Here is a 27926-nt window from a genome sequence, read left to right on the forward strand (position 1 = left end):
GTCAGGAAACCACACTTTGAAAACCACTGCTCTAGATAAAGCAGTGAAAAATAACAAACTACCGTGATACGCAACCATGGAAAAATCTCACACATGTAATGTTGTCTCCAAGAGTGCACACTATATGGTTCCATTTATATGAAGTTTACAACCAGGCAAAATTAACCCATGGTGATGGAAGTCAGAACTGTGCTTACCTCTGGGAGGAGGCATGAGAAGGCTCTTAGAATGCCAGGAATGTTCCAAGTCCACATCTGGGTGGTGACCTTGGTGGCCCCCCATGATCCACACCTCCTGCCTCTGTGCAATCCCCTTCCCTAGCGTCTGGGGCTGGCCCTGTGACTTACTTTAACCAACAGGATGTGGCCGAAGTGATACAGCACAAGTTTCAGGACTAAGTCTTAAGAAGGCTAAGAGATTTTTGTATTTGCACTCTTGGGAGCTGTATCAGTCTGGGTCCAGTCAGGACCATGATAACTTGAACAGAAAAGTTTAGTATAAAGAATTACTAACTGCAACAGAGGACTGGAGTAACGAGGGGTTGGCTAGTAAGAAGGAAAGAGAATCCTGAAGAATATATTACAGAAAGAGTAGAAATAAGGAATAGCTGCTCCTCAGGGTTGAGATGCAGCACCCCAGAAAGAGCCCTCTCCCCAGACAGATCCAGACACCTGCGTGGAGAGGGCAGGGCTGTGGCTAACTGAGTCAGAGCAATGAGCTGCTGGCCAGGGTACACTGTAGGACCAGGCACTGGGGAAGGCCTGCAACCAAGAGGCAAAACCCCTTCTTCTTGCAATGTCTCTCCAGTGCCCTCTACTGATAAAACTTAACATCAGGAGAGCCGGCAAAGGAAAAATATTTAAAGGTCCCAATTCAGTTTTCACAGAGCAGGCAAAAAGGATGAATTTGGAGCTAAGGCAATAAACTGATAACTGGCACAGGGGCCCTGGGCCTCCATATACAAAATCCCAGCTATCCTGCTGGAAAGACCACGCGGAGAAACCACATGGAGAAGAACAGGCTCCCAGACTACATGGAAAGACAGAGAAGTCCAGACACCTCAGCAGAACATCACCTCCAGCCGCCCTGCCAGTTGGCTACGTGCCACATAAATAACCACCAGCAGCCTGAGGCCAGCCCAGACTGAAGAATCATAAGCAAATGAAATGGCTGTGGCTTAAGCTCCTAAATTTCCGGGTGATTTGTTACATGGCAATTAAAAACTAAACAGAAACTTTCTGTTCAATTTGTTTTGGTTATCTACTGCTACATTCTCATGAAACAGCACAATCCCTTATTTGGTCATGATTCTAGATCTGGGCAGGGCTCAGAACAGACAGCTTAATTGGGTCTGGAGGGTCCACTGTGAGGAAGGCTCACTCACATGGTGGCAAGCTGGCGCTGGCTGTTGACTGGGAGCTCAGCTGGAGGGAGGGTTGGACCTCCGTTCTCCTCCAGCTGTCCTCTCTCCATGCCCGCGGTGGGCTTCTCACAGCAGAGGGGCTGGGTCCAAGAAGAAGCATCCTAAAAGTGAGTGTTTGGAAAGGACAAGCCCCACTGTGCAAACGCTTACCAAACTTCTTCTCACATCACATGGCCAAACCCAGAATCAACGTGGGCCTCAGGAGTGTGAATACTGGCGGGGCGTGATTCACAGGGGCCACCAAAGTAACCCTAACCTCAGGGGTATTCAGCTGTAAAAATTCATCAAGCTGTACACTTAAGATGTGTATACATTAATAATAGTTATTAATAAGTAATAGTTAATAAAGTTCACTCCTCCAAAGAAAGACAGCCAAATGATTAATAGTCCTCCCTTCGAAAATGCGATGGGCTCATTAGCACACTGCAAATGACTTCTCATGGGGTTAGGATGAAATGCAGATTATCAATAGAGAAAATGATTCTTCCTTTTCTGATTTTATAATACTAGAAAAAGCTATTTCCTAAAAAAAGATTTTTAAGGCACTAAGAGATAAAGCGTTAAAAAAGATTTGTAAGTGGCACTCCTCATCCATTCACAGGTTCTTGAAGCCACGTAAGCCGTGTCACTAACAGCTAGAATCCACCAGGGAGTGTATTCAGATCCAATGAATACTGACTGACATATTCAATCCCTCATACGCCTACTGAGCGCCCACCATGGGTCCCCCCAGGCACCGTGCGGGGCGTGGGGTATAATGAGCATCTGCTCTAGGAAGCGCGTCGGGTGGTACGCGCCCACCGCTGCGGGAGCAGGGAGCAGCCAGGGGCCTCTGAGCAGAGCTGCGAAGGAAGGAACGACAACTCCCGTCCGAAGAAAGGGGAAAAGGCAACTCAAGCGGAAGCAACAGCAGGTACCAGGCAGCATGACTCTGAAGCAAACGTGAGTAGTTCAGCCAGGCTGCAACAAGGGGGGGCGGGGAGGGGAGGAAGGGCAGTGCAGGAGCCAGCAGGTAGGCTGGGGCCATGGCTGGAAGAGCCTTGGATGCTGGTGAGGCCCTGCAGGACTTCACCACAGAGAGAACACAGTGTATTTTAGGTCTCGTGGGCAGAATGAAGCGTACCGACTAGAGGCAGAGAGGCAGCTGGATGGCTGTGGTAGGAAGCCAGAGAGAAGAGCGAAGGGCCTGCGCAGGCCGTGGCACAGAGGGGCCAACAGAGACAGTTCAGGGGTCGTCCACAGCCCCGCCACTCAACGCGGGGCCCCAGAAGCAGCGTCAGCAACACCGGGAGCGTGCTAAAATGTAAACTCCTGAGCCCCAGCCCAAATCTCCTGAATCCTGATCTCAGGATTGAGTGGAGCCCAATAATCCGTGTTTTAACAAGTCCTCCAAGTGATCTTGATGCAAATTTAAGTCTGAGGACCACTTATCTATAAGACTTCGCAATCACTGCAGGTGAGAGGTAAGGGAGAGTGAGAAGTTGAAGATGATTCTTAGGTTTCTGGCTGGAACAGTGGGGCAGATGGTGATACCACCATTCACTGAGGGAGGGGACAATGGAAGAGGAGCAGGTCAGGAGAGAAGGGACTCAGACCCTCCGAGGAGACATTCCCCCACATTTTATGGATAAGGAAGTTGAAATCTGGAAACGTGAAATGATTGACCTGGACCATTTTTCTTCCTCTTTTCATTCTGTTCAACGTAAATATATCCTGTAGCTCAAAATGATAAGATGAACCAATGTTCACAGATATAAGAACCCAAGACCAGTCTGCAGAAAACAGGGTTTTGTTTTGGGTTTTTTTGCTGCTTATGAAAATACTGCTTTATATGGGGACATTGTGTTGCTAATAGAACCTCTCAATCATTTATGGAATTAGGAGAACATGCTGGGACTGAAATAGTATGTTCTAGGACTAATATCTCAAATATGCCACTTGTGGTACCACAAAATGCCTATAAGCTTAAGACGGGTATTTGTAGAACTATCACATTTTGTTGAAAAGTAAAGCTGTGCAGCCTTTCCCTGATTCTGCTTCTAAAGCTACACTGTGGCATAAGCTGGTTTAAACTGCTCTACACTTGGCTGAAACCAGGAAGCCTGAATTCTTAGCCCAGAAGGCCACTAACTAGCTGTGGACCTCAACCTCATCAACTTACCTCTCTGGAGCTCAGCCTCCTTCTCTATAAAATGAAGGGACTAGACTAGATGAGCACTTACATCCTTCCAGCTTTAACATTTACTATCTGTGAGGATCAAGCCATGGGATTTGTTTTCTAAGTGATTTCTTATAATAATGACTTTAAGAGGTCATCACTGCCAAGAATGGGCTTGGACTCAGGAATTTTGGGCTACAGCTTGTCAGAGCCATTGACGTCAGGATTTAGTTTAGCATAAACAGGGGGATTCCTGGTACAAGAGGAAGTAGTTAGCTAACGAGTGGCCTCCTCTCCTAGAATGCAAAGTTCAATAATGCTTAGGTGAGACTAATGCAGCCACAATCTCAAACTTTGATAAAATGCTACTGTTTGAGCCACCAAATATCTCATTGGCCTAATAAACCTACTCATAATGCTTTCCCTGGATACACCACACTTTTCCATTCTCCCAGTGATTCAGCTATAATACTACAAAATGTCAGCACAGGAAACCTCATTCTTGGGAAAGACAATTTAGCTTAATGGTCCATAGAGCTGAATTTTGACATAGATTAAAATCTCAGCTCCATCACTTACCACTTACTGCTAAGTGACCTTGGATGGAGATTTACCTCTTTCAGCCTCAGAGAGGCTTTCAGAAAGGTGAAGATGTCAAGAACATCAAATGCTGCTAAGAAGTCAAAGGAGATGAAGTCTAAAAAGTTGTCCTTTGGACTTAGCCACATAGAGGGCTTCGATGACTTCAATGAAGGCTATTTCAGAAGAAGGATGGGGCTGGCTGAGGATGTTGATGAGTCAGTGGGAGATGAGGAATGGAAACTGCAAGTAGAGGCCACCTACTGAGAAAGGAAGGAGAGACACGAGAGCAGCTTCAGGATGAGACTGAGTGAGGCGGTAGTTAGTCAGTTGGTTTCAAGATGGGAGAGATTCGGGCTCGCTGAAAACCTAACGAGAGAGAGAGAGAGGACAAGAGAGGGAGAGATGCCTAAATGAGAGAAGAGAGAATGGGTAACATTCCTGACAAGAGGGTAGGAATGAGGTAGGAGAAACTAGACTCTATAATAAAGAGGCAGCCCTTTATTATAAAAGGAAGAAATTATAAAAGGAGGGATAAAATATGTACAAACACAGGCAGATTTATACATTTGGTGTTGGAAAGATGAGGATTCCCATACAATGGCTTCTATTTTTTCTACAAAGGAAGAGAAAAGGTCTTCAGCTAGGCTGGAGCCACTGAAAAGAATAGAGAAGGGTTCAAGTAATCCTTGTGAAGAACAAGACATAGAAATAATCACAGAAACAGTAAAAGTGCTAGGCAGTTTTGAGGGCCCACTTGTGATATGTGATCTTCATGAAATTTTAGTGGAACAAATCTGCCCAGTTGTACTACAGTCTTATGACTGGCAACATTTAGGAAAGGATTAAAAGTTTTCTAAAGAGTCTAAGCCACTGCTTAAGTCCCGACTGTTAATTCCTGACTATTAATTGCCCATTGGAACAATTTACCTTTAGAAAAACAACTTCTGACAAGTAACTGGAGTTATTACACTAAGATTCCATTTCTAAGCAGAAATATATAGAAACAAGTAGTGAACTGGAAATCTTTACCTTGATTTTTGTGAATTATTACTTGCTTAAGTCAGTAAGCACAAATATTCTTTGGTTTGAAAACCAACTGTATAGAATTATAATTTATCAGGTGAAAGTACATGCTTATTTCGTGATTATGAGAACTCACTTATGTGATGCTTCCCAGGCTTCCTCTTCTTCTAGGAGATCTCTTATGATGTCTGAACTGGAACTAAAAGGACATGTACATCAGTATTGCCAGACAATAAAAAGACCGTGGTTCCATTCATACAAAATTCTAAAAAATGCAAACTAATCTCTAGTGACAGAAAGCAAACCAGCAGACCAGTGGTTACCTGCAGGGGGCAGGGGGTGGGCAAGGAGGGACTACAAAGTGGCCCAAGGAAACTTTGGGAGTGATGGATAGGTCATCACCTTGACTGTGCCGACGACTTCACAGTACACATGTGACAAAGGTCATCAAATTGTGTGCTTTAAATATTTGCAGTTTATTATACATCAATTTCAATGAAGCTGTAAAAAAAACTTAATTAATTAGCAATAATAAAGAAAAAAAAATCCCTAAAGCTTAAATAAACGCCTCAGTAAAAAAAACCTGGATTCAAATGGAATATAATCGTGAGCCTTTTCAATTTCCATTTATGGCAACCAAAGATCAAATCATGTTTTAAAAACTGCAGTTTAGTAATGAAATTCACAAGAGATATTAAGTTCCTAAGTGTCTGTTAGTCCCTCTGTAACCAAATAAAGTAAAATGTAATTAATTTGAACTGTGCTAATCCTGTAATTTGTTATAATGCAACTTAGCTTAAAGTGCTACGTAATCTTTGGCCTATCTGTGCAGGGCAGGGCGGGAGGCAGGGGAGCAGAGTAAATAAGGATAGAGAGGACAGATATTACTTCTTTAAAAGAAAAATGTTTTAAGGCTTTTAGCATCTTGTTCTTACCCAACTAAATTCCTTATATGTGTGTGTGTGCGTATATATATATATTAGGAAAAAAAGCATTTCTTTAGACATCCAAGACACACAAGACACAGAATGTCATGGGCAGTGTATGGGACAACTCAAATAGTCGTCACAACCCCCAGGATAAAGAAGGCTCAAACAAAGGACTAACTCTCTCTCGGGCAAGAGACAACAGGTTTGGAAATGTTAGTGCCAATCTTATTTCTAGTGATATTCTAAGAAATAACAAAAGTTTAAAAATTATGAAGATTTAAAGTGGCAGTGAATCATTCTCAACCACTTCTGAAAAACTACTTTGAAGTGTTTGCCTACAGCGCCTGAAGAAAAAGAAAAGGGGGCAACAGTCAATAAACACAGTTCTGTACCAAACATTTTACTCAAGGGATTTCCCCAATTCCCAAGACCCTCAAGGAGCTACACGCAGGGTGTCCCTGACTGTGGCTTGTGTGTACAATGGCCTATGTGCAAGCGCTCCATTCGCATTGCAATGTAGTGACCCTCCAATACAGCGAGCACAATTCAGGATGAGGTTCCTCAAAGGGTAGAAGCACGACTCCTCGTATTTGTGGATCGAGAAAACATGTAACAATAATGAAGTATTATAAATTTAGTAATACTGTTAATTTATATTTTATCCATTAGAGAAGCGCATATATACATTTTAAAAATAGTAGTACATACGCCTGTGAGACACTCTCGATTATGTCCATGGATAATTCTCGATATGCATATGCTTTTGCAAACCAGCTGCAATCATTCTTTTTTTTTTTTTTTAATTTTTATTTATTTGTTTATTTATTTATGGCTGTGTTGGGTCTTCGTTTCTGTGCGAGGGCTTTCTCTAGTTGCGGCAAGCGGGGACCACTCTTCATCGCGGTGCGCGGGCCTCTCACTATCACGGCCTCTCTTGTTGCGGAGCCCAGGCTCCAGACGCACAGGCTCAGTAATTGTGGCTCACGGGCCTAGTTGCTCCGCGGCATGTGGGATCTTCCCAGGCCAGGGCTCGAACCCGTGTCCCCCGCATTGGCAGGCAGATTCTCAACCACTGCGCCACCAGGGAAGCCCTGCAATCATTCTTTCAGGTCCCTGGGACAGGAACCATTGACCTAACCTGTCAGAGTACCTAAGCATCTACTACTCTTTTACACTGAGGATGGCCCCCTGCTCAAATGTAAGTGTCCCTGAAAATAATAACACATTAATTTATCATCAGTCATTTTCACCTTAGTATATACAAGCCTACTATACGCTTTCCCATTAAACAGCTAGCTAAATATAGTGTTCATTAGGAGAGGAGAGGAAAAAGCAGAAGACCCTTAAGGAGACACAAGGCAGATTTCACCAATTTCATTATTTTCCTAAGAGACAGACCCGCCTGGCCCCTCGCTGGGGAGGGCTAGCATACACCGCCCCCCTTATTCCCATAGAAGAGGTCTAAACCTTTCCGTTCACAAGACCCCAGCCTTTGTTAATCCTTACTTTGGTGGTAACTACACCAACTTTATCAAGAAAACTGAAGCTGTTTATGGGAGATTTTCATTTCCTTCTCTCTATGCCAAGTGATACTGATACCATCACCCACTCTTCCTTACCTGAACGGAGCTAGGGCAGTGTCTCTCAACCTTTTTCCATGACTGCCCCCACTCCCCACACCTAAGAAGTCTTTTCAGAGCTTCTTTTTTTCCTAATTGCCCCGCAATGAAATTTTAATACCACAAATATAATGTATATCTGTTTACATACTGTGTGTGTGTATACATGCTTTACACGCGGAGTAAGATTTTCTTTTTAACCATCTAGCACCCCCCCACCCAATTCCCACCCCTTGGGGGGTGAAATCGCTCCTATTGAGAACTCATGAGCTATGGGAATGGGAGAAAGGGGCGGTCATATAGCTCTAGGTCCTGGCAGGTATCACATCACTAGAGAAACAGTAAAGTCGGCTTCCTGCTGACACCCCCCAACACACACATACAATTTTTTTTCAACAGGAAGGTTACAAAGCATCCCTACTATTCCAGCTAAGTAAGCAGGATGGCCAAGCCTGTCAAATAACCTATTAGTCTGTGATCAATTAACCTCCGGGCTTTCAAATCGTCAGTACAAACCACTGATTTGTTGAAGGAAAATATTTGCGGATCATTAAGGACACAAACCTAAGAGGTTTTTGCTACACTATTTCAGTGAAAACAGATGGTAGAGGAGGTGTACAAAAGACACATCTCAGAAGTGGTCTGCAATCTCCTCTTCGTCTGCAACTTCAATACTACCAACCAGCACGATGCACAGTGCCTCGATTTCCTCAATTCTCATCACCTTTCCTTCTACTCCAGCTCAGTCGCTAACCTGATGATAACCACATCACTAAACTGAATGACAGAAAGTTTGGGAGGCTTGACGTTTACCTAAAACGAAGTTTCAGCATATTTTGCTATGTCTGCTGCTCCAATTCTAGCCACCACTTAGAAAGTGTGAGTTGATGCTGACTAATACAATTAAAATAGCAGACAGAAATGTCCATTCCTTTTTAAGGTAATGTACTTACTATATTCTACTCAAAAGCCACATTCCTGAAATTAAACATACTGTTTCACAAATAGGATTTTACAAAGAGACTACTGGGCAAAACAGGCAGTGTTACTAAAATTATCACTCTCAGATCTCTTCCTTGTGTATTGCAGTAATTAGTCGTTTTGAAATCTTAATCATTTTAATATGCCTTGGAGATCGAAAATTCCTTTCACACACTTTCAAGACATCTAAACAATCCTCCACAGGAGAAAATAAATTACTCCCTCCAGTATACCCAGAGTCAGGGCACACACAAGCCTACACAGCTGTAGCTTTTAATTCTCAGACAAGAAATTTTTTCAGAGTAAACTTCAGATTCTCTACAATTTGGGTTTGAAACACTCTGGGAGACCATGATTCAAGAAGCCAGATGAATGTGGAGTCTGGAACTTGAACGTTAGAGCTCCCTGTGGGAGGGTGCTCAAATCGTGCTGTCTGATGTCACCATCCAGACCAGGCTAGAGTGGATATTATTATACAAATTAAGTACATGAGATAAAGATTTACAGGCAAAAAATATGAATCTTCAATTCTATGGAATTCCCTCTTCCTATACAGGAAGAGTCTAGTAGCTCTATTTGGAACACCCACACTTAATTTTTCGTACCATTTAGACTTCATTTTCAGCTCAAACTTTCAGAAGTGTAAGCTCAACTGCTTTCTTCTTTGTTTGCTGGCTGCTGGTTGGTCTTTGTCCAGTTGCTCTTCCTATAATATTTTACTCTTGTCATTCTCTGATCAAAAGTAGTGGCATAACATCTTATCAGGTGAAGGAAAACACTTTCTTTGCTTATTTCTCTTGCAGCCTTCTATTTCTACCGGTCAAGATTTTAACCACCAAAGCTGAAAAGTGACATACCAAATTCCTCTTGCAAAGGGATGACTGCTCGTACTACCCAGAGGAAAAAAGTCACAGGTTTTAGTGTTGGACAAAGTCAAGGTTTCAGTCTTGTTTCTGTCATTTAGTGTACCCTGGGCAAGTTACTTAATCTTTCCGAGTCTCAATATCCTCACCTGTAAAGTCAGGATAATAAGACATATAGTTCAAAGGAATATTTTAAAGATTAACCAATATAATACATACAATGTTTAGCATAGAGCTTGGCACACAGTAAGTGTTCAATAAATGCTGCATCCATTTTCATAAACCAGATTTGGGTCTGAATTACCCAAATAACTGCCTCAGCACCATGCTTCAATTTGCCCTAGGAGACCAGATCACTATGTGCTGTTTTAATCTTTAATCTTTGGTTTCTATGACACCAGGGTGCAAATTCATCAGAACTTTTTGTTTATCCAGCATGGCAGGTACACAGCATACTGTGTGGTAGGTAAAATGCAAACATCTGCTATAAAAATCCTACGGATTAAAGATTACTTACAAGTGGAATTTTTCTATTATCTACTAGTTACTCTCCACCAATCCCCACCCCCCCCCCCAAATCTCCCCTCATAATTGTGGCATTAATTTGAGCATGGTTGAGTATATCCAACTTAAAAAAATACCTCTTTAAGGGCTGATCACTGGAGGACTGATGGACAGCATATAAGCCCACTAGACAACGGTACTTAAATAAATGCTACCAGCTCCATGAATCCTTCCTCAGACCCCTGTTTCAAATACTCTGTTCCGTAGGGTGAGCAACAGCTTATGTGCCAAGTATTTTAGCAGGTGGCTGACAATAATATTAGAATAGTAAACATCCTATGTTGAAAAAAAAAAAATCACTCAATGACAAAACCAAAAATTACCATTTTGTTAGCAATTACTTCTACAAATCACTGTGATGACTAATTTATATACACTAGCTTTAATTCATATAAGAACCCTAGGTTTTATCCCCAATTGACAGGTAGACAAAAACTCAGAGAAACTAAAGGGAAAAGAGGGATGTTTTCATGCTCTCCACTAGATCTAGAAAAAGATAAAATGAAGAAAGCTCCAGATTCAGATATAAGAAAAATATAATAACAGAACGAACTTATTTATCAAGTAATATGTGGAAAATCCTTAATAAGAGATGAAATGTTCAATTTACAAAGAATTCACAATACATGATCACCTCATTTGCTTTTTAGAATCACCCAGAGAGGCTGGCAGGGCACAAACACTATCATCCTATTTTATCAATGAGGAAACTGAAGCCCAGGGAAATTAATTCAATAATCTACCATGTGCCAGGCACCCTGCTAGAGGCGCAAAGCCATGGCTGAGCTGATGAACAAAGACGGATGGCTAGGTACAGGGATCTGATGGACGCATATAAATTTCAAGGACTCGATGTCATAGCATCTTAGGGGAAGATACATTCCCCCAGAACAATGCCCCATTCACCCAAAGGACTGTAGATCCCAGGTACCACCCAGTTTAAGCTCTTTTGAAAACGCAAAAGATATGGCAACACGACTCCATGTTCCCACATTTTCTCTACAAGCTTTCAACAATCAAAATCCTCCATCTGAAACAAGATGAACCATTTAGCTTTCAGGGGTATTCTGAAGTCCAGAAATGTTCCCAGAAAAAAAAAAAAAAAAAACAGTCTGTAATAAAATACAAAACAGTAATGTATATCAGTAGAAAAAGATTTTGTGGCAATTTTAAATTCATTCGACGACACATTCTTAACAGTTAAAAACCAAATGTAATGTGTTAACCTTCCAAAAACAATTAAGATTTTTAAAAATAACAAAGCTATCACTGAATTACAGTAAGATACTTACACCTTAGGTTCAGTTACTTTGACAAGGTTTTCTTTAGATACTGCCTTCTCTTAATTTTACCAGAAACATAAACACCTAGTCATCAATTTTCTTAATAATTCCAGTGCCCCTAAATTACAAAACCCCGTTACTATATCTGTCTTACCTTACTGCTGCATTACGAACCTTCACGAACCAATTTATATAATATGACATTGACGAAGATGATGACGATTTCCAAAACTTTATTGTAAAGTACCTACTCTTTTTTTGGCTAAAGTAGATTCATATCTTTACATGGTTCAAAATCAAAATGACATGAGAAGACGGACACTGAGAGGTCTCACTTCCTCCTCTGTCCCCAGGCAATCCGTTCCCCTCTGACTCCAGCACATAAATCACTTATTAGTTTGTTGTTTACTCTTCTGATGTTTCTTTATGCAAAACCAAACAAAAAAAAGTATACTCATTTCCTCCCCTTTTAGAAAAGAAACAGAATGCTATCTATGCTGTTCTGAATTTTGGTCTTTTCACTTGCAAACGTATCCTGGAAATCTCTCCGTGTCAGCATGTAGAGATTTTCCTTTTTGAACAATCACATAGTATCTCATTGTGTGGATGTACCAGAGTTTAATCAACCAGCCCCCAAGGATGAATACTCAAAGTAGTTTCCAACCTTCTGTTATGATAAACAATGACTCGATGAATAACTCCAAGTATAGTCATTTGTACGGGTGCAGGTGTACCTATAGGACAAATTCATGAGAATACTGGGTAAAAGGCCAAACAGTACTTTTGGTTGGTCTCACCAGCTTCCTCTCCTTAGGGACTGTATTATGTAGCACTCCAACCAGTAATAAATGAGAGTGTGTGTTTCCTCATACCCTTACTGCAGAGTCTATTAACAAATGTTAAGATGCTTGCCAACCTAACGGGTGACAAATAGATGCAATTTGCATTTCTCTCTGGGCAAACCATCTGTTCAGGGCTTTTGCCCATTTTTCTTTTGAGTTTGTGGGTCCTTTCCTTCTCAGTCTCTAGGTGCTCAAAAAGAATATCAAATCTTGAATGTTTTAAAAAAGGTTCTATTAAACCTCTATACATGATAAGAAAATGTATTAGCATGTCTTCTTTCGTAGTCAACAACATTTCTAAGTTATATCTGAAAGTTAAACACATTTGAAGTTTTTTCTTAGTTGATGAGAAAGAATTCCAAAGCAAGCATCTACTATATGGGCAATCCTCACTACCAGGTGATCCTACAAAACTTACCTGGCATGTTCTGTTTCCCATTCTCAAAGGCTCACCCCTCAAATTGCCTACCCGCCAGCCCACCCCAATCTCAGCTGATGAAACTGCCTTAACTATGTTAAGAAGATAAAAGCAGGGGAGTTCCCTGGTGGCCTAGTGCTTAGGATTCTGGGCTTTCACTGCCAAGGCCCGGGTTCAACCTCTGGTTGCGGAACTGAGATCCCGCAAGCCACGCAGCACGGCCAAAAATGTAAAAACAAAAAGACCAGCAGGAACTTGCTGCCCCTGCAACTGTGCCTATGTCCTGCCTTCCTTGCTGCTTCTACAGGTCAGTCAACCCCACTCCTAACAAAGGCCGACCCTTCCACCTGCTCCCACCTCGCTGCCTCCTCGGGACTTCACTCACGCAGCTGGCTCCCCACCCCTCATCAGTGTCCCCTTCTCGACTGCATATTCCCATCAAAGCCCTCCCGCAATCCCGTGTTCCTCCACGTACAGTCCTAATCTCCGCCACCCTTTACAGCAGAAGTTCCTGAGAGCTGGTGGGAGTTGCTCTCTCCTTCGTCCCCTAAGGCTTCCCCTCAGCGCACACCGCTCAGTCCTCCAGGGAACGCTTCACTCGAAGCCACACCTGCTAAAACCTTCATGTTGCCCAAGTCCACAGTCCCTGCTCCCTAGTCAAACAAGTCTTGTCTCATTTGACTTCTCATCTGTTTTCTTCTGTCAGCTTCCATGGTATCACAATGTCCTAGTTTTCTTCATCCACCACTGGTCTTATTCTTCCTGGATCTCCTTTGCTCAGTCTTTTCTAAATGCTTCTACTTTCTCAATGTTGGAGTGAGAGAGGGTTCAGTCCTAGGTGCCTTTTTCTCCTTCTTAAAGCCAAAATTCATCCACAGGCTGAGCTTTTCCTAGCCTACCACCTGCACGTGCTGTCTATCCTACCTCCAAAATATATCCCCAATCCCACCCATTTCCGTCTTTACCATGATGGTCCTAATCTGCTCTACCATGACCCCTCGGATGGACTGGACCAAAGCCTACCTGGTCTCCCTGCTGCCACTCGCCTCACCTCTAACCCCCCCGTTCACTCTTCACAGCATCTGGAGTCATCCTTTTAAACCATATAAACCAGACCATACTGTCACCAGATCAATATCAATATTGGTAAGTCAGTTGGTCCCCAAGTTAATCTACAGATTGAATTTAATCTCATCCAAAATTCCAGTAGACCTTTTCTTTCTTTCTTAGCAACTGACAAGTTAATTTTAAAGTTTATATCGAGATGCAAAAGGACCCAGAATAGCCAAAACAATTTTTAAGCCCATGGCAGCACCTCTGGCCTCCAGCATCAATCACCTCTTTGATGGCAGTGTCTGACACACAAAGGTTACCATTTTTTATGTGGCAAGAAAAGGGTTAGGAAATACTGTATTCAACAGATAATCATACCTTTTAGGTCAATCACTTTAAATTCTTATAAAAAGTGAAGAAAAGTACTGTGTATTTTTTTTTCAAGGAAGAGAAATAAAAGGACATTAGGTTAATTCCAAACACTGGAATCCTCTTGGCCCTCTGGAAAAAACTCAATTTCAAAGTACAATCAAACATTTGTGCTTATGCTTAACTTATAAACTTAAGGGAAAAAAAGAAAAAAAAGAAGACATCAACTCTGAGAGTCTAATGTAAGGGACAAATTTTTTTAATTAGCAAAATTTTCACCGCTACAACTAGATACTGAATTAAAATCTCAAGTTAAGTGGGCAGGGGGACAAAATCACGATGCTTCATTTTGTTCTGACTCAACTATTAGCAGCATAAATGACCAACACAAAAAAAACCCCAATACTAGAAGACAACGAGATCACAGTAACAGGTTACGATATTCAGCCTCGTAAGGAGAAACGAATTACAAGACCAGCAGCATCTCAAGGTGAAAATTTCCTCTACCACTGAAGAAGCTTCCATTCGAATACAAGTTCCCTGGACAACAAGAGGCAGGGTATGAAGCTCGTGATGGGAGCAGCATGTCTTCTGCACAGCCAGGCGAACTTCTATATCATCTGCCCAGCTGCCCATGCTGAGGACGCGTGTTCAACTGTACAGATGTGGGATGCCTGGCCAATACCAACCACCAAACCACAGAAACCCAGTATCAAGTCAAGGTTCAGGCCATAAAACTCTCGTCTTACAATCTGTTCAAGGAGGAGGAGAATTTTAAAACTACCTTATACTGCTGGGTTTTAGGCAGCGGACACTGAACCGCCTTGTGACTCAGTTCCCACAAAAATGAGGCCTTAGACCAAACGATCTAGTGTATGAGAACTATCCCTCCAAAACTATATTGACTCCAAATTTTAATGTTGACACATATTTTTTAATTTTTGATTTGTACTATTATTACCCATACTCCAGTAATAAGATGTAAAAGGCTCTAACGAAATGTGCTTACTAGGGCAGGGGCAGCATAGTAAAGCACCTTACAGGCTTCCACAAGTGACTTCTGCAGAATTACCTAAAAAATAACAAGCCTCCACATTTGAGGCCCATCATATTTTAATGCTTGAATCTCTCTAAGATACAAGAACAATGGGTACTACTTACGTGGTAAAATCAATAGGAGTAAGCAAAATCAGCAATTTAATATGTACCCGTGTTCCAGAATGTGACTATTTGTGTGGGACTAAGAGAACAAAGAAGACGTGCAAATAAACACGGCATGTCCCTCTGACAGGACAACCATATAATCTACCATCTAAACCCAGACACTTGGGAGAGTGATACAGGGTACTACTAATAATGATGCCAAGAGAATAAGTGGGAACCAGCCGATCTCAGAGACACCAGAACATATGGTCATTCTATGTCTAACTGACATTTTAAATAACTCAGTTAAAATGCTGTTCTACTAACAAAGGAATCAATGGCACCCAAGATAAAAATTCTGACGCAATTCATGTTATAATGGGGAAAAATCTGGGCTGAGAATTACTGGCTTCAATTCTATTCAGTGAATGACTTGAGATAAGTCACATCACCTCTCTAGGCCTCCATTTCCTTACCTGTGATATGAAGGTACTACATTTAGTGATTTCTCAAGGTACCTTTGAAATTGAAAATGTTTGTATTCTATCCTAATGTGCCTTCTTCCCAGGCTCTGAAGGTCTCCAAGGAGATCTCATAACATGTGTTCCTCTGATTTAAAAGCAAAGATAGTATAAATTGAGAAGGCAGGAAAAAAGCTCTGACTTTAACTTTCAAGTTGACTATAACAAATGATAAACTTGAACAATTCACTGAAAATACAAAATTCCAACAGCATGATGTGGAAGTTACATATCATTTCTAGTTCATCCAATTTCATTCACCAGAACAAGACTAAAGGATTCTGATTCTGACATTTTGTTTTAAACTAGAGAAAGCTCTTAACTGCCTGCCTATGTTTGGGGGTCTGGGAGTGCTGATCCAAAATAACTATTGATCGTCTAACATTTAGAAGGAACTGGTAGTTCCTTCAAGGTCTCATACTTACTCTGCTCCAAGCATTCTGAAAAATACGTTCTCGCCTACTCTTTTTTTTTTTTTTAATGAAGAACTAAATTCTGAACCAGTCAAGATTATATCTCAGTTTTATGAATCAAGCCAAATATACGCAGAAGCACACTGAAACAAGAATTCCTATATGGTTTACAAAATGTCTGAAAAACTAAAAAGGGAAATACATTTTTAAAAACTTCCAACCTTACAAAAATAGCAAGTATTACCGTGTCATGCCAACCCAAACTCTCAACTCTACAGTCATCGTACCAAAACCTCCGGTGACAATCAGACACTGCTACAAGCTATGACAATGAAGGTATCATGTGACAAGTGTGGAACCTGGAAGGGACTGCCAATTTCAACAAGCATTTTAGATACACAAGTTAGCAACCACTATGGAATTGTAAAACTCTCTCCTGATACAGAAAATTGAAGGGCGCCAAGTAATTTTACAGAGGATCTTTATATCATGGCAGTTCATGAATTTGGTGAAAACAAAGAAAAATATCTACCACCTAGGGTTGACTCAGAATGCTGAAAAATCATGAATTTATTATAAAACAAAAACAAAAAAAGCTACTATAAAGAAGCCCATCAGATTACCCAGTGAAAATGCATTAAAAAAAAAAAAATCCCTAAAAGGTGCCAACATGAAGTATCTGAGATTAGAAGAAAACCTCATTATTTAACAGCAAATACCCTTTGCCGATGAGAACGGCAGAAAAGATAAAAACTATCTGTACTTTCACATTGTTCTGGGAGGATCACTACTCAAACCACTTTTACAAGTATATATTCACTAATAAACACACAGTAACTGAAGATGGTGAGGCCTATCGTAAACCGTGCATGTTTTCTCTTTTGATGAAACGTAAAGGCTGGGTAAGCTACATCCTCTGAGGTGGAATCAGTCTATAAAGTAAAAATATTAGCACAAGAAAGCAAAACTGATAAAACAAGTAAGACAACCGAGAGGAAAACAGAATTCTTCCTTCACGCTTCATTTATGGATTAAATTTTAACATAGTACAAAATAATGCACTTTATGGAATGCATTACACAGGGCTTTATTAATTTATATGACTAAATGTAATATATAATATTAAATGAAAGAAAAAAAAGAATTCAATAACTAAACTTACTACAACCTAGAAACTGTGCAATTTACCACTGAAGAAAATGTTTCGATGACTTTGGTTTTTCCAATATTCAATACATTCTTTGAATATTTTCATGCCACTATGTCTCCTTATTTTGATGTTGTAATGTACTTTAAAAAAAGAAAAACTTTAATTTTAGAATAGTTTTATATTTACAGAGAAGTTGCAGAGATAGTACAGGAAGTTCCCATATGCCCCACACCCAGTTTCTTCTATTGTTAACATCCTACATTAGGTCTGATACATTAGTTACAACCAATGAAGCAATATTAATACATTATTATTACTAAGTTTCATATTTTACTTGTATTTCTTTAGCCTTCACTTAATGTCCTTTTTTGGTTCCAGGATCCCATTCAGGACACCACATTACATTTAGTAGTCGTATCTCCTTAGGTGCCCCCAGACAGTGTTGGTTTCTCAGACTTGCCTTGTTTTTGATGACCTTGACAGTTTTGAGGCATGCTGGTCAGGTTATTTTGCAGAATGACCCTCAACTGGAGTTTGTCTGATGTTTTTCGCACAGTCTGACTGAGGTTACTGAGTTTGGAGGAGGAAGACCACAGAGGTAATGTGCCATTTCCAGGGCATCACACCAAGAGCACACACGCCACCAGCATAACACTGCTGTTGATGTTGACCTTGATCTCTTGGCTGAGGTATGTCTGTCAGGTTTTTTTTTTTTTTATAAATTTATTTATTTATTTGTTTGTTTATTTATTTTTGGCTGCGTTGGGCCTTCGTTGCTGCGTGCGGGCTTCCTCCAGTTGCGGTGAGCGGGGGCCAATCCCCGTTGCGGTGCGCGGGCTTCTTATTGCGGTGGCCTCTTTTGTTACGGAGCACAGGCCCCAGGTGCACGGGCTTCAGCAGTTGTGGCACACGGGCCCAGCCGCTCCGCAGCATGTGGGATCTTCCCGGACCAGGGATCGAACCCGTGTCCCCCGCATTGGCAAGCAGACTCCCAACCACTGCGCCACCAGGGAAGGCCTGTCTGTCAGGTTTTTGTTTCCTCTTCTTCTCCCCTTCTTTTCCCTTTCCTTTCCTCTCTCCTTCCTTCCCCCGTTTTCTGTCTCTTTTTCTAGCATTTCCCTGCTTCCTGCCCCTGCCCTGGATTCAGCCATTTCGCCAAGAAGCACTGGTTCCTTCTTTTGGAAAATGTTATTAAACACCAAGATCAGGGCACTAGGTGTGCTCCTTGCAGCTGTGCTGCCCTTGCTTCTGGGCCCTGGCAGCTCACAGAAAAAGGAAACACATGTGTAAAATAACTAGCTCACTTACACACACAGATCTATAAATATTTCTGTATGTATCCATCTGACTCTATATTAAGCTAAACATGAGTTCATTTTAAGGTCTCCAATTCTAATCCACTACCACATGGATAGTTTTAGCCTTAAAACTATCTCCCCTCCAACAGTCAGAAACCTGACTCCCATTTGCCATCCACTTAAGACAAAGACACACAAGTAACATGACAGAAAAAAAATATTACGCTAAGCTACGGACAAGCAGAGTTAGACAAAAGTCTTCTGAAATAAGTCAAGGAAAAACCCCAGCAAATACATATTAGAGAAATATTTAAGGTTCACACATCAGTGCAAATCAAAGAGTACAGAGAAGTATACTTCAAAATACTTTCTAATTCTTGATCATGAAGAAGCAATTCTGTGTAAAAAACATTTAAAAAATAATTGCTATTAAATGTGCCAAATAAAAGGTTAGCTCTCTCCCCCCCTTTTTGTCCAAGGAGGATTCAAAGGCACACAATATCGTCACCTATTAATGAGGTACTTCTAAAGACTTTCCCCAGAAAGACCAGCGGGCTTCTTCTGCCACACCCTGGAGAGTCACGTCCGAAGCGGAGAGGACATCCAGACACCACAAGGCCCATTAACACTGCTCTAACTGCCGCCAAGGAGAAACAAACCAGGATAATGAGGAAATATTCCCGACAATCAAAGAACTCCCAGTTCCGTGCTTGTGATTTTTCTAAGACCCAGAGATTTTTATTTAGTATGTTGGTGAACTTCAGTTTGATAAAAAAAGATTACTTCATACTTCAGTTCATTATCTATCACACAAGAGGAAAAAGTAAATTGTTTCTCATCAACAAACACATTTTCCTCCAGCAGTTTGTGGACCCATTTGTCTCAGAGCTTTCTAGATTATCTGTCCCTTTCTCTCCCTGGCATCTGCTCATCTACCTCGTATTCAACAGCCCGCAAATACCCTTACGTCTCCCCTTCCTGGCAGCGACGGGCAAGCGAGCTTGGCAAACAGGGGCACAGAGGGGCAATGAGCTCTGGGACTCCCCCCACCCCCGCTCCTGCCTTCTCTTGGGCCCGAGATACAGACAGAAGTCTACAGTACCCCATTTGCATTAATAGAGTCTACAGAAAACCAAACCAGTTTCCTGTCTTCAGTTGGAATCATGGCCTGGGCAGACCCCACTGGTGCCCTGCCCCTATCCCCTTGCCCTAATCCCCTGACATACTTGATCTCCAAACGTAAGCGCCTTTGCCTGCCGTGCTAGAGCCAGCTCTGTCGCCAGCATGGAAGGCTGGAAGCAGCGGGGAGCAGCCCCCAACCAAACGACATACCCCTGCCCCTTGCCTTGGGTGGGACAACTCAGGTGTGTGTTTTAAACCAGCTCCCAGTTCCCAGGAGGGATAAACCCCAGTCGCTCACAGTGACGTCTGGTTTGATAATATGCCCCTTAAATGCTATCTTCCCTTTCCTGTCGCACTTGCCCACTCCCGACAGCATGGTTCTTTCACCTTCTAAATTAACCACTTCCACTCAAATCCTTGTCTCGGGGTCTGCTTCTCAGGAAGCCCAAACATTTCAAGCACTGCATGTTTACACTCTTTCAAGAATGTGAAGAGCGAGCCGGCTTGGCCATAAGCATTATCAGTCAGGCAAACTTGGGCTCTGAGGTCAACTAGACCTCGGCTCAAGTCCAGGTACTGCCATCTACCATGTGTACAACCCTAAGCTGCTTATGTGACTCCTTAGACCTTTCACTTCCACTTCTCTAAAATGGGCTTGCCTGTGGACTAAGCTCTATAACACAGAACACTGCTAGCACTCACATATTGTTGAGTCCAAAGACCTCCTACAAAACCCATCAGATTTTCAATAGCAAGCATCAAGGGACACACCCCCAAGGACTCTGAGCTCCTCTCCTCAGAATCCTCATCTTGCTGTACTCACCAATTCTGAACTATTAGGTTTACCCAATCCTAACCAAGACCTGCACTGAAAGAACTGACTAAACCAAAATCGTAATCTCAACACACAAGTCAGCTTTGCCCCTCTGGCTGAGAGGCCACTTTGATGACAGAGGTAGTGTTTCCCATTCCCTTCAACAAGCAATAAACTCAGCGTGGTCTTATCAACAGGCTGATGGTGCCAGTACTCTACATTCCTCAGATGAGTGTCACAATGGCACTTTTTCTCTTACGATTTCCCCCATCATTCTCCAATTGACTCAGAATTTAAGAAAAGCTGAAATTTAACTACTCCTTAAATTTTCCAACAAATTGTAATCAAGATCTCTTCACATATTTTTGTTTTTTGCTCTCTTGCTCTTAAGAAGTTTGGACAGATAGCTCTTGGAAAAATGACTGAAAAGTGAGGAAAAGTTGTACCAAAATATATGAAATTCATGGCCCATAGTTAATACGCCTCTTTGTCAAAGTTTCCGGTGTTCTGTGCCTGTCTGTATTGGAATTCCTACACAAAGATGCTGCTACTGACCTAGCATCAAAGAAGAGGTAATGGTTTTGGCCAGGAAGTGTGAAAAGTTAAAATGTACTCATTGACACCTTACCTGACCCAGGTTCTTTTATGACCAGCACTTGGCATCTGCAAGAAGGTTCACGCAGGTTACAGGTTACCAAGCAGTGAAATTAGGTGGTCTCTGTGATACTCTTCATTCCTACTGACATCAAAGTCCCTGCTTCATTAGCCCACACTCTCGAACACACCAAAGCTGAGGTAACCATGTTGGGTCGGTCCTGAACAGACTGACTGAAATAAATATGGTTTCAGCGGCTGAAAACAATACTCAGCATCCCATGTAGATCCCTGGCTACCACTTTTTTTAGCCAATAAATCGTAACTATAAATCTTTCTTTTAGAAAATCTTCTGGTATAAACAAGCTGCTCTGATTATGGAAAATGACCCTTTCCAATAAATTTTTTTAATTTTAACAATTTCACACTTACAAAAAAATGACTCTTAGACCCTTCACCCAGATTTTCCAATTGCTAACATTTTGCCACATTTGCTTTCTCACTCTTTCTCTGTGTGTGTGTACACTCACACATACACGTTATTTTTTTAAGCACTGAGAGTAAGTTTCAGCCATCATGTCCCTTTAACCCTTCAGCGTGCATTTCTTAAGAACAAGTACATTCACTTACACGACCATAATAAAATTTTCAAAATCAGGAAATTGAATACTGATATAATATTACCTAATCTATGACATTACTTAGTTTTTTCCAGTTACATAAAAAGTTTCTTTTTAACTTATATTGCCTAGAATTAAAGTGCATAAATATTTTTTTTAAATAATGATCTAAAGTTTCTTCCAAAGAATAGCATGACCACTATTCATCTCTACATGAAGATTAAAGCTTCCTCTCTAGGGTCATAATCAAAAGCATCTTTTCTTATAACTTAGCACTCAAAAAAAATGCAGTTTTTTCTGCTTGCCAAAACTCAGGGAACAAAAGCCCTCTCTTCTTAAGAAGAACAATAAGTGAATTTACAGAAATTTGGACAAGTCTCTTGAACTCCCGGGAGTCATCTAGGAGGTGTACAAAAATCTAAAGTTCCTATCAATTTTTTTATCATCTGTCTTCAAATTGGCAAGAAAGAATCAATATAACATTAATAATTAAAACTCTAAAAGAGGTACTTATTTAAGAGTTAAGAATCAAATTAGCAACAAACAATTTCATCCTAGTAATTATTTGGATTAGATACACCTATTGGATCTTAAAGTAAGATTATTCTTAGCTGTCAATCTGGCAAATTACATCAATTTAAATACTGCTCTAACACAAAGAAAACCAGTAGTGTAATTCAATAAGATTTATAATCTGTATTACAGCATGACTACATGAATTAAAAAAACAACTCAATTTATTTTCACTCACATTAGACCTAAAGCAGCATGACTTGTCTCTTTAAAAGAGAAAAAAAAGCATAAAAATTTACAAAATATTATGATTCTTGTATATTAAAAATGTTCCTCTAAGTATCCATGTACCCATACTGCTGTCTTTAGAAGAATGTACATATGAAAGTGTTAACCCAAAGTTCTTTCTGGCTGATAAAATTTTACTGGACTCTTACTTTTTGTTTACCTAAATTTTCTATTTTTCACAATAAGCATGCATAACATCTAAATTAAAAATTGTTTTGAAAATCTAGGGCTTTACAGTGAAAGCAATAAAACTATCATAAAAAGAAAAAGTGAGAAAATTTTCATAAAAAATGAACACTTCAATATACAAGGAATAAGCATAATTCTAGAAGGTTGATTCATGGTCTGCAATGGTCAAGTGGTAAAAGAACACAGATAATTTATCAACTATTACACTTGTCAAAAATAACAGGATTACAGAATGTTAGGGTTGGAAAAGATCTGAACAAAGTCACTGAGTGTCATGTCTCATCTCCCTTCCATGGGATGTCTGAATTATGGAAAATAAAAGTTGGACCAGACAAATAAAGACCACTAATCTCTGAAATGCTTTGATTCCACTAAAGGCATCTGGTGGTAAAGGCACTTTGAATTCTTGTCCTGATTTCTAAGGTGTTAATTAACCTAATCAACTGCGTATCTCTCTTGACCATTTAGATTTTAGAGTCACTAAATCGCACTGGCATTTACCAATGGATCACTATACTTTGTGACAGCCTTCTGCCAGGTTACCACCAACTTTATGAGTGTTATGACCGACTTTATTAGTTTCCAACTAGGTGGTAAAATTATGCTTGAAGTGAGTTAGGGACCTTATTCATATTCAGATACCACATTTCAAAAATCTAAGACAACATTAATGGTAAAAGGAACCATTATTTTTAACTTTTACATATCCAGAGTTCTTTTAAACCTATGTAGACATAGGTTTTTATCTTATACCACTGTTGTACATATATTTTCTAAAAAACTGAAATAAGTTGGTTAAAGTATTCCTAAAACGTATTCAGATTCGGAACTCTACTCTTCATCATGTTTTGACTCAACGTCTATGATGTCTGATTTTTCCCTCACAAAGTCATCCTCTGTACCACTGAAAGCACTGGAGATAAAAGCATTTCTCCAAATTACCTGACAATTGTCTCCAGGCATTTCATCTAAGGCACTGACACCCATTCTGCAAACTAAACTCATAATTTTGTTTTTCTCAATCACATAAACTGTGACTGGAAGATTAGCAGCTTCTGTTCACAGACAGCAAGAAATGTCTGACAAATTGATATTTGACACCCAAACAATAGTCTCTGCAACAGATGAATCAGTCAGGCTCACTGTTATTACTTTGAAATTTTTCCCATCTATTCCAAGGGATGTGACCATTTCTCCTGCTTTCAGTAGGTCCTGTAACAAACAAGCAATCCTTTGCACATAGTTCACTAACAAGTCTTCAGATACTTGTGGGCATCTTTAGGTCTTGTAAATCACTTGACTGTTTTGCAAGAAAATACAGAATTGCAGTCATTCATCCAACAGTGAACACTACCTCGCTAACATCAAACTTTCACCCTGCTGTATTTTGTCACTTTCTTCGTACACAACTTTTTTCTCATTATTTTGTTGAAGACATTTTAAATGACAAACCAATGTAATGTTAACAATACATGTAACTCAACTGAAACTCACACACTGGCAAGTATATCACAACTACCACCTGGCTGGCAGCAACTGTAAAACACCATTGATCACTGTACCTATCACAATTTCAGACATTAAAATGTAAAACATAAAAAAAAAAAAAAAGTAAAACAGAAAATGTACACCTTAGAATCAAGAAATCCTTCACTTAATAATGGTTGTGTAGTAACCCAAGGCAGGAGATTTTTTTTTAAATGAGTGACAGACTCAATTCTTAAGGACTTTGATGAGTAATAATAGGAAGGACAAGGATAGTCAAATAACTATAATACAAGGCAAGATTTGATTTAGACAAACTGCTATGGAATTCAGAGACGCTGTTACAGGAATTCACAGAGGAAGTCAAAATTACTTCCTGCATAGTGGGAAGAATAAGAGAAGAGATCGGAGGAAGGGCTACGAAAAAGGGTCATCTGAGAGCAAACTTAAGACATGAGTGATGGAGCAAAGTCTCAGAGGAGGTGAATGAATTCATCTTAAGAAAGAATATGTCTTTAGAAATATATTAAGAAATATATCTTTCTCTTACAATTAACAGGAAAGAAGTGGTCAGAAATTACAAGAAACCTTAAAATGGAAAGGAAGATCTGGAGACAGGTCAGATTAGCTGCCTTGGTGAACTGGGAGACAAGGTGTTCATTCAAAGTGAGGAAAAAGACACAGGCAACTGGGTTGGAAATGCAATAAGGAGTAAATTAGGTGGTGAGCACCCAGCTGAGGCTGAATTAAATGAATTTTCAATGGAACTAATTAGCGCAGGCTCACAACTTTCTAAAGTTCAGAACAGAAGTAGGAAAAAAAAAAGATAAATTGTGGGATTTACTCTATGATATAATAGCTTAAGAATTAGAATGAAGGAATAGAGGACTATGAAAGCATTTCTGAAATATCCAGTCCTAGAGGCCCAAGTTTTGCAGTATTACTGAAGGAAACTCAATTGATTTGGTCTTTATAAAACCAGAATAATCATATATTTATCAAAGACTCTCACATCTATTATCTCATTTCATCTTCCCAATAGATCTGAGACAGAAGATATTTATACATGCTTTTCATAGCTATGGAAACGGACTTCAAAAGATTGACTCCCAAATCACCCAGCAGATCCTGACCCGAAGCCACTCAACTGTAAGCCTGTACTTTCCTGCTGCACCACAGCTGCTCCCCCTGCACACTTTCTCCTCCACAGTCCACTCCGGAATCGGCTGCCCAGTGGTCCGCCCTGCTATCAAAGCAAATACCACTGCACTCCCACTCTCCCTTCAGCCTGAGTTTCTAGGTCTTATATAAGGAACAGACTCAACATTTTAAATGTAAAAAACCTTAGACTGATAGAATGACAGGGCAAATTAAAAGGAGGGTATAAAAGGGGACTTAATTAAATCAAAATTTTAAAGTTTAACATATTTAATATTTGCAATGTGTGTAACACTTCTTTACACTTGAGATATGAGTACCAGACACTGACCGATTTCTCAAGGCAAGCCACACAAATCCTCACATTCGGTCTCTAAAAGCTAAGCTTCCAAAGGGTGCAAACAAAGGCGATGATTTTTGTCCTTGTTAAAACTACAATTAGAAACAACCCAAACGTCCATCAACTGATAAATGAAAAAATAAAATGCATATCCATACAATGGAATATAATTTAGAAAGAAAAAGGAATATAGTACTGAAACATGATACAAAATGGATAAACCTTGCAGATAGTATACTAAGTAAAAGAAGCCAGTTACAAAAGACCACATATTGTATGATCCTGTTTATATGAAATGTCCAAAATAGGCAAATCAATAGAGACAGAGTAGATCAGTAGTTGCCAGGAGCTAGCAGAGTTGGGAGGAACTGTGGCGTGACTGCTAATGGGGATGAGGTTTCTTTTCGGGGTGATGAAAATGCTCTAAAATTGTGGTGATGGTGGTACAACTTTGGCAACACAGTAAAAACCATTGAATTGTCACCTAAATGAGTGAACTGTATGGTACGTAAATTATACCTCAATAAAGCTGTTAAATATTCGCAATTAGCAGGTAGTTCCACTGGTCATGGGTGTATTGTGTGTGTGTGTGTGTGTGTGTGTGTGTGTGGTGTGTGTGTGTGTGTGTGTGTGTAGACATATATACATGCATAACTAATTAAAGTGTGGAAGAATATAAGAGCCTACTTTAAAAGAAATTAAATGGTTTAATAACCCTCTCACAGTTCAGTGATAACAATAAGTCTGTCTGAGGCCAAGACCTCCAACAAACTCATCCTGTTTCCCACACTCTCACCACCAGATAAAAATACATCTGGCTGCCATGTGTCTCCCCTTTCATTTTCCTCCATTCCACCCTCCACTCCAAATCTATAAAAATGTCCCATTTCATCCTGGCATTCCAGAACATTCGGGCATCTCGTGACTATGCTTAAAAACTCACTCTTATTTCCCTGAACTCTGTTTCTCCTCCGTTTCTACCCTGTACTCCGTTAAGTTTTGTGTTTAAAAACAAACACTACCCAATGAACTTACAGGAATGGCCTGATCCAGAGTAACTGTGCAGCAGAGCCACAGCCTTGCAGAAACTCAGGCTACCGTATGTTCTGCCTTTACCCAACTCGGGATAAACCGTTTCTGATCTTGAAAATGTTCGGGGCAAAATGAGAAGATTTTCCCTTCCTAATACTTGATTCTCAATAACCTGAAGCTGTTTTCCAAGAACCCTAGGAAAGCAAAGGTCCTTGGGTATATTCTCATAAAAAAATTTCTTCTTAATTTGATATTTTAGATTAGACATAATCTATCATTCTAGAGTACTGTGAACAATTTTTAAATGAACAAATACCAAAGATTAAATAACATGTTGCTGTTAGCATTTAAAATTGGTACAATTCATTCAGAAGGCAACAACAACACCCACCAAGGTCAAAATGATGCTAAAGTTAAGGGAGTAATTCATTAGAAACAAAAGACTTCCTATAGGGAGAGCTCTACCACAGCTTTAGGTGTGTAAGTATAAAAAACACTGGGGAAGATGTAGAAATCCAATAGAAATTGAAAAGTTTGGTCAATTATGGTACAGGAACCCAACAGAATGCTGCATCTACTAAAAAAAAGTTATAAAGATGAGGTAGAAACATGGGTAGCATTTATCATATAAAGTGAATCGCAAGAACACAAAATGGTAACTATAACACAACACTATGTCATCTTTCAAAAACACATCATCTTCTTAAATTGTCTTTTAAAAAATTTGGAAAAATGACTCACCTCCAAATCTCTCATTATAAAAGGTTCCCCATCCATTCTATTTGCTCAATTAAATTTTTCTTTCTTTTGTCTTTCTGGCCATCTCTACTTTCTAGTATAGCTGTGTTTATCTCCTTCACTCATTCTCTTGATAAAAATTTCACTGCCAGTCATGCTCTCTTTTCTAACTCTAGGAAAAATATCTATATAAAGGCTACATTTGCAGCAACATGGATGGACCGAGAGACTGTCATACTGAGTGAAGTAAGTCAGACAGAGAAAGACAAATACCATATGATATTGCTTATATGTGGAATCTAAGAAAAGGGTACAAATGAACTTATCTACAAAACAGAAATAGAGTTACAGATGCAGAAAATAAACTTATGGTTACCACGGGGTAAGGGGGAGGGGGAAGG

The 27926-nt window shown here is 40.2% G+C and overlaps 1 protein-coding gene across 6 annotated transcripts in view; it reads right to left on the reverse strand.

The window, feature by feature from the left end:
• The window catches only part of RAD18 (RAD18 E3 ubiquitin protein ligase), a 105645-nt gene that overhangs the window by 5540 nt on the left and 72179 nt on the right, over positions 1-27926 (reverse strand). For 3 of the 6 annotated variants that reach the window (XM_036870526.1, XM_036870527.1, XM_036870528.1), the window contains one exon: positions 26715-26981. The exons of 1 other annotated variant lie outside the window; for it this stretch is intronic. In XM_036870526.1, the coding sequence (XP_036726421.1) occupies positions 26774-26981 (208 nt within the window). In that variant the 3' untranslated portion in view covers positions 26715-26773. Of the gene's footprint in view, positions 1-5322; positions 5386-21052; positions 21397-26714; positions 26982-27926 lie in introns of those variants that run through there. 2 more of the 6 variants (XM_036870529.1, XM_036870530.1) reach the window with 2 other exon arrangements.

This window comes from Balaenoptera musculus, chromosome 11, assembly GCF_009873245.2.
Source record: "Balaenoptera musculus isolate JJ_BM4_2016_0621 chromosome 11, mBalMus1.pri.v3, whole genome shotgun sequence".
NCBI lineage: Eukaryota > Metazoa > Chordata > Mammalia > Artiodactyla > Balaenopteridae > Balaenoptera > Balaenoptera musculus.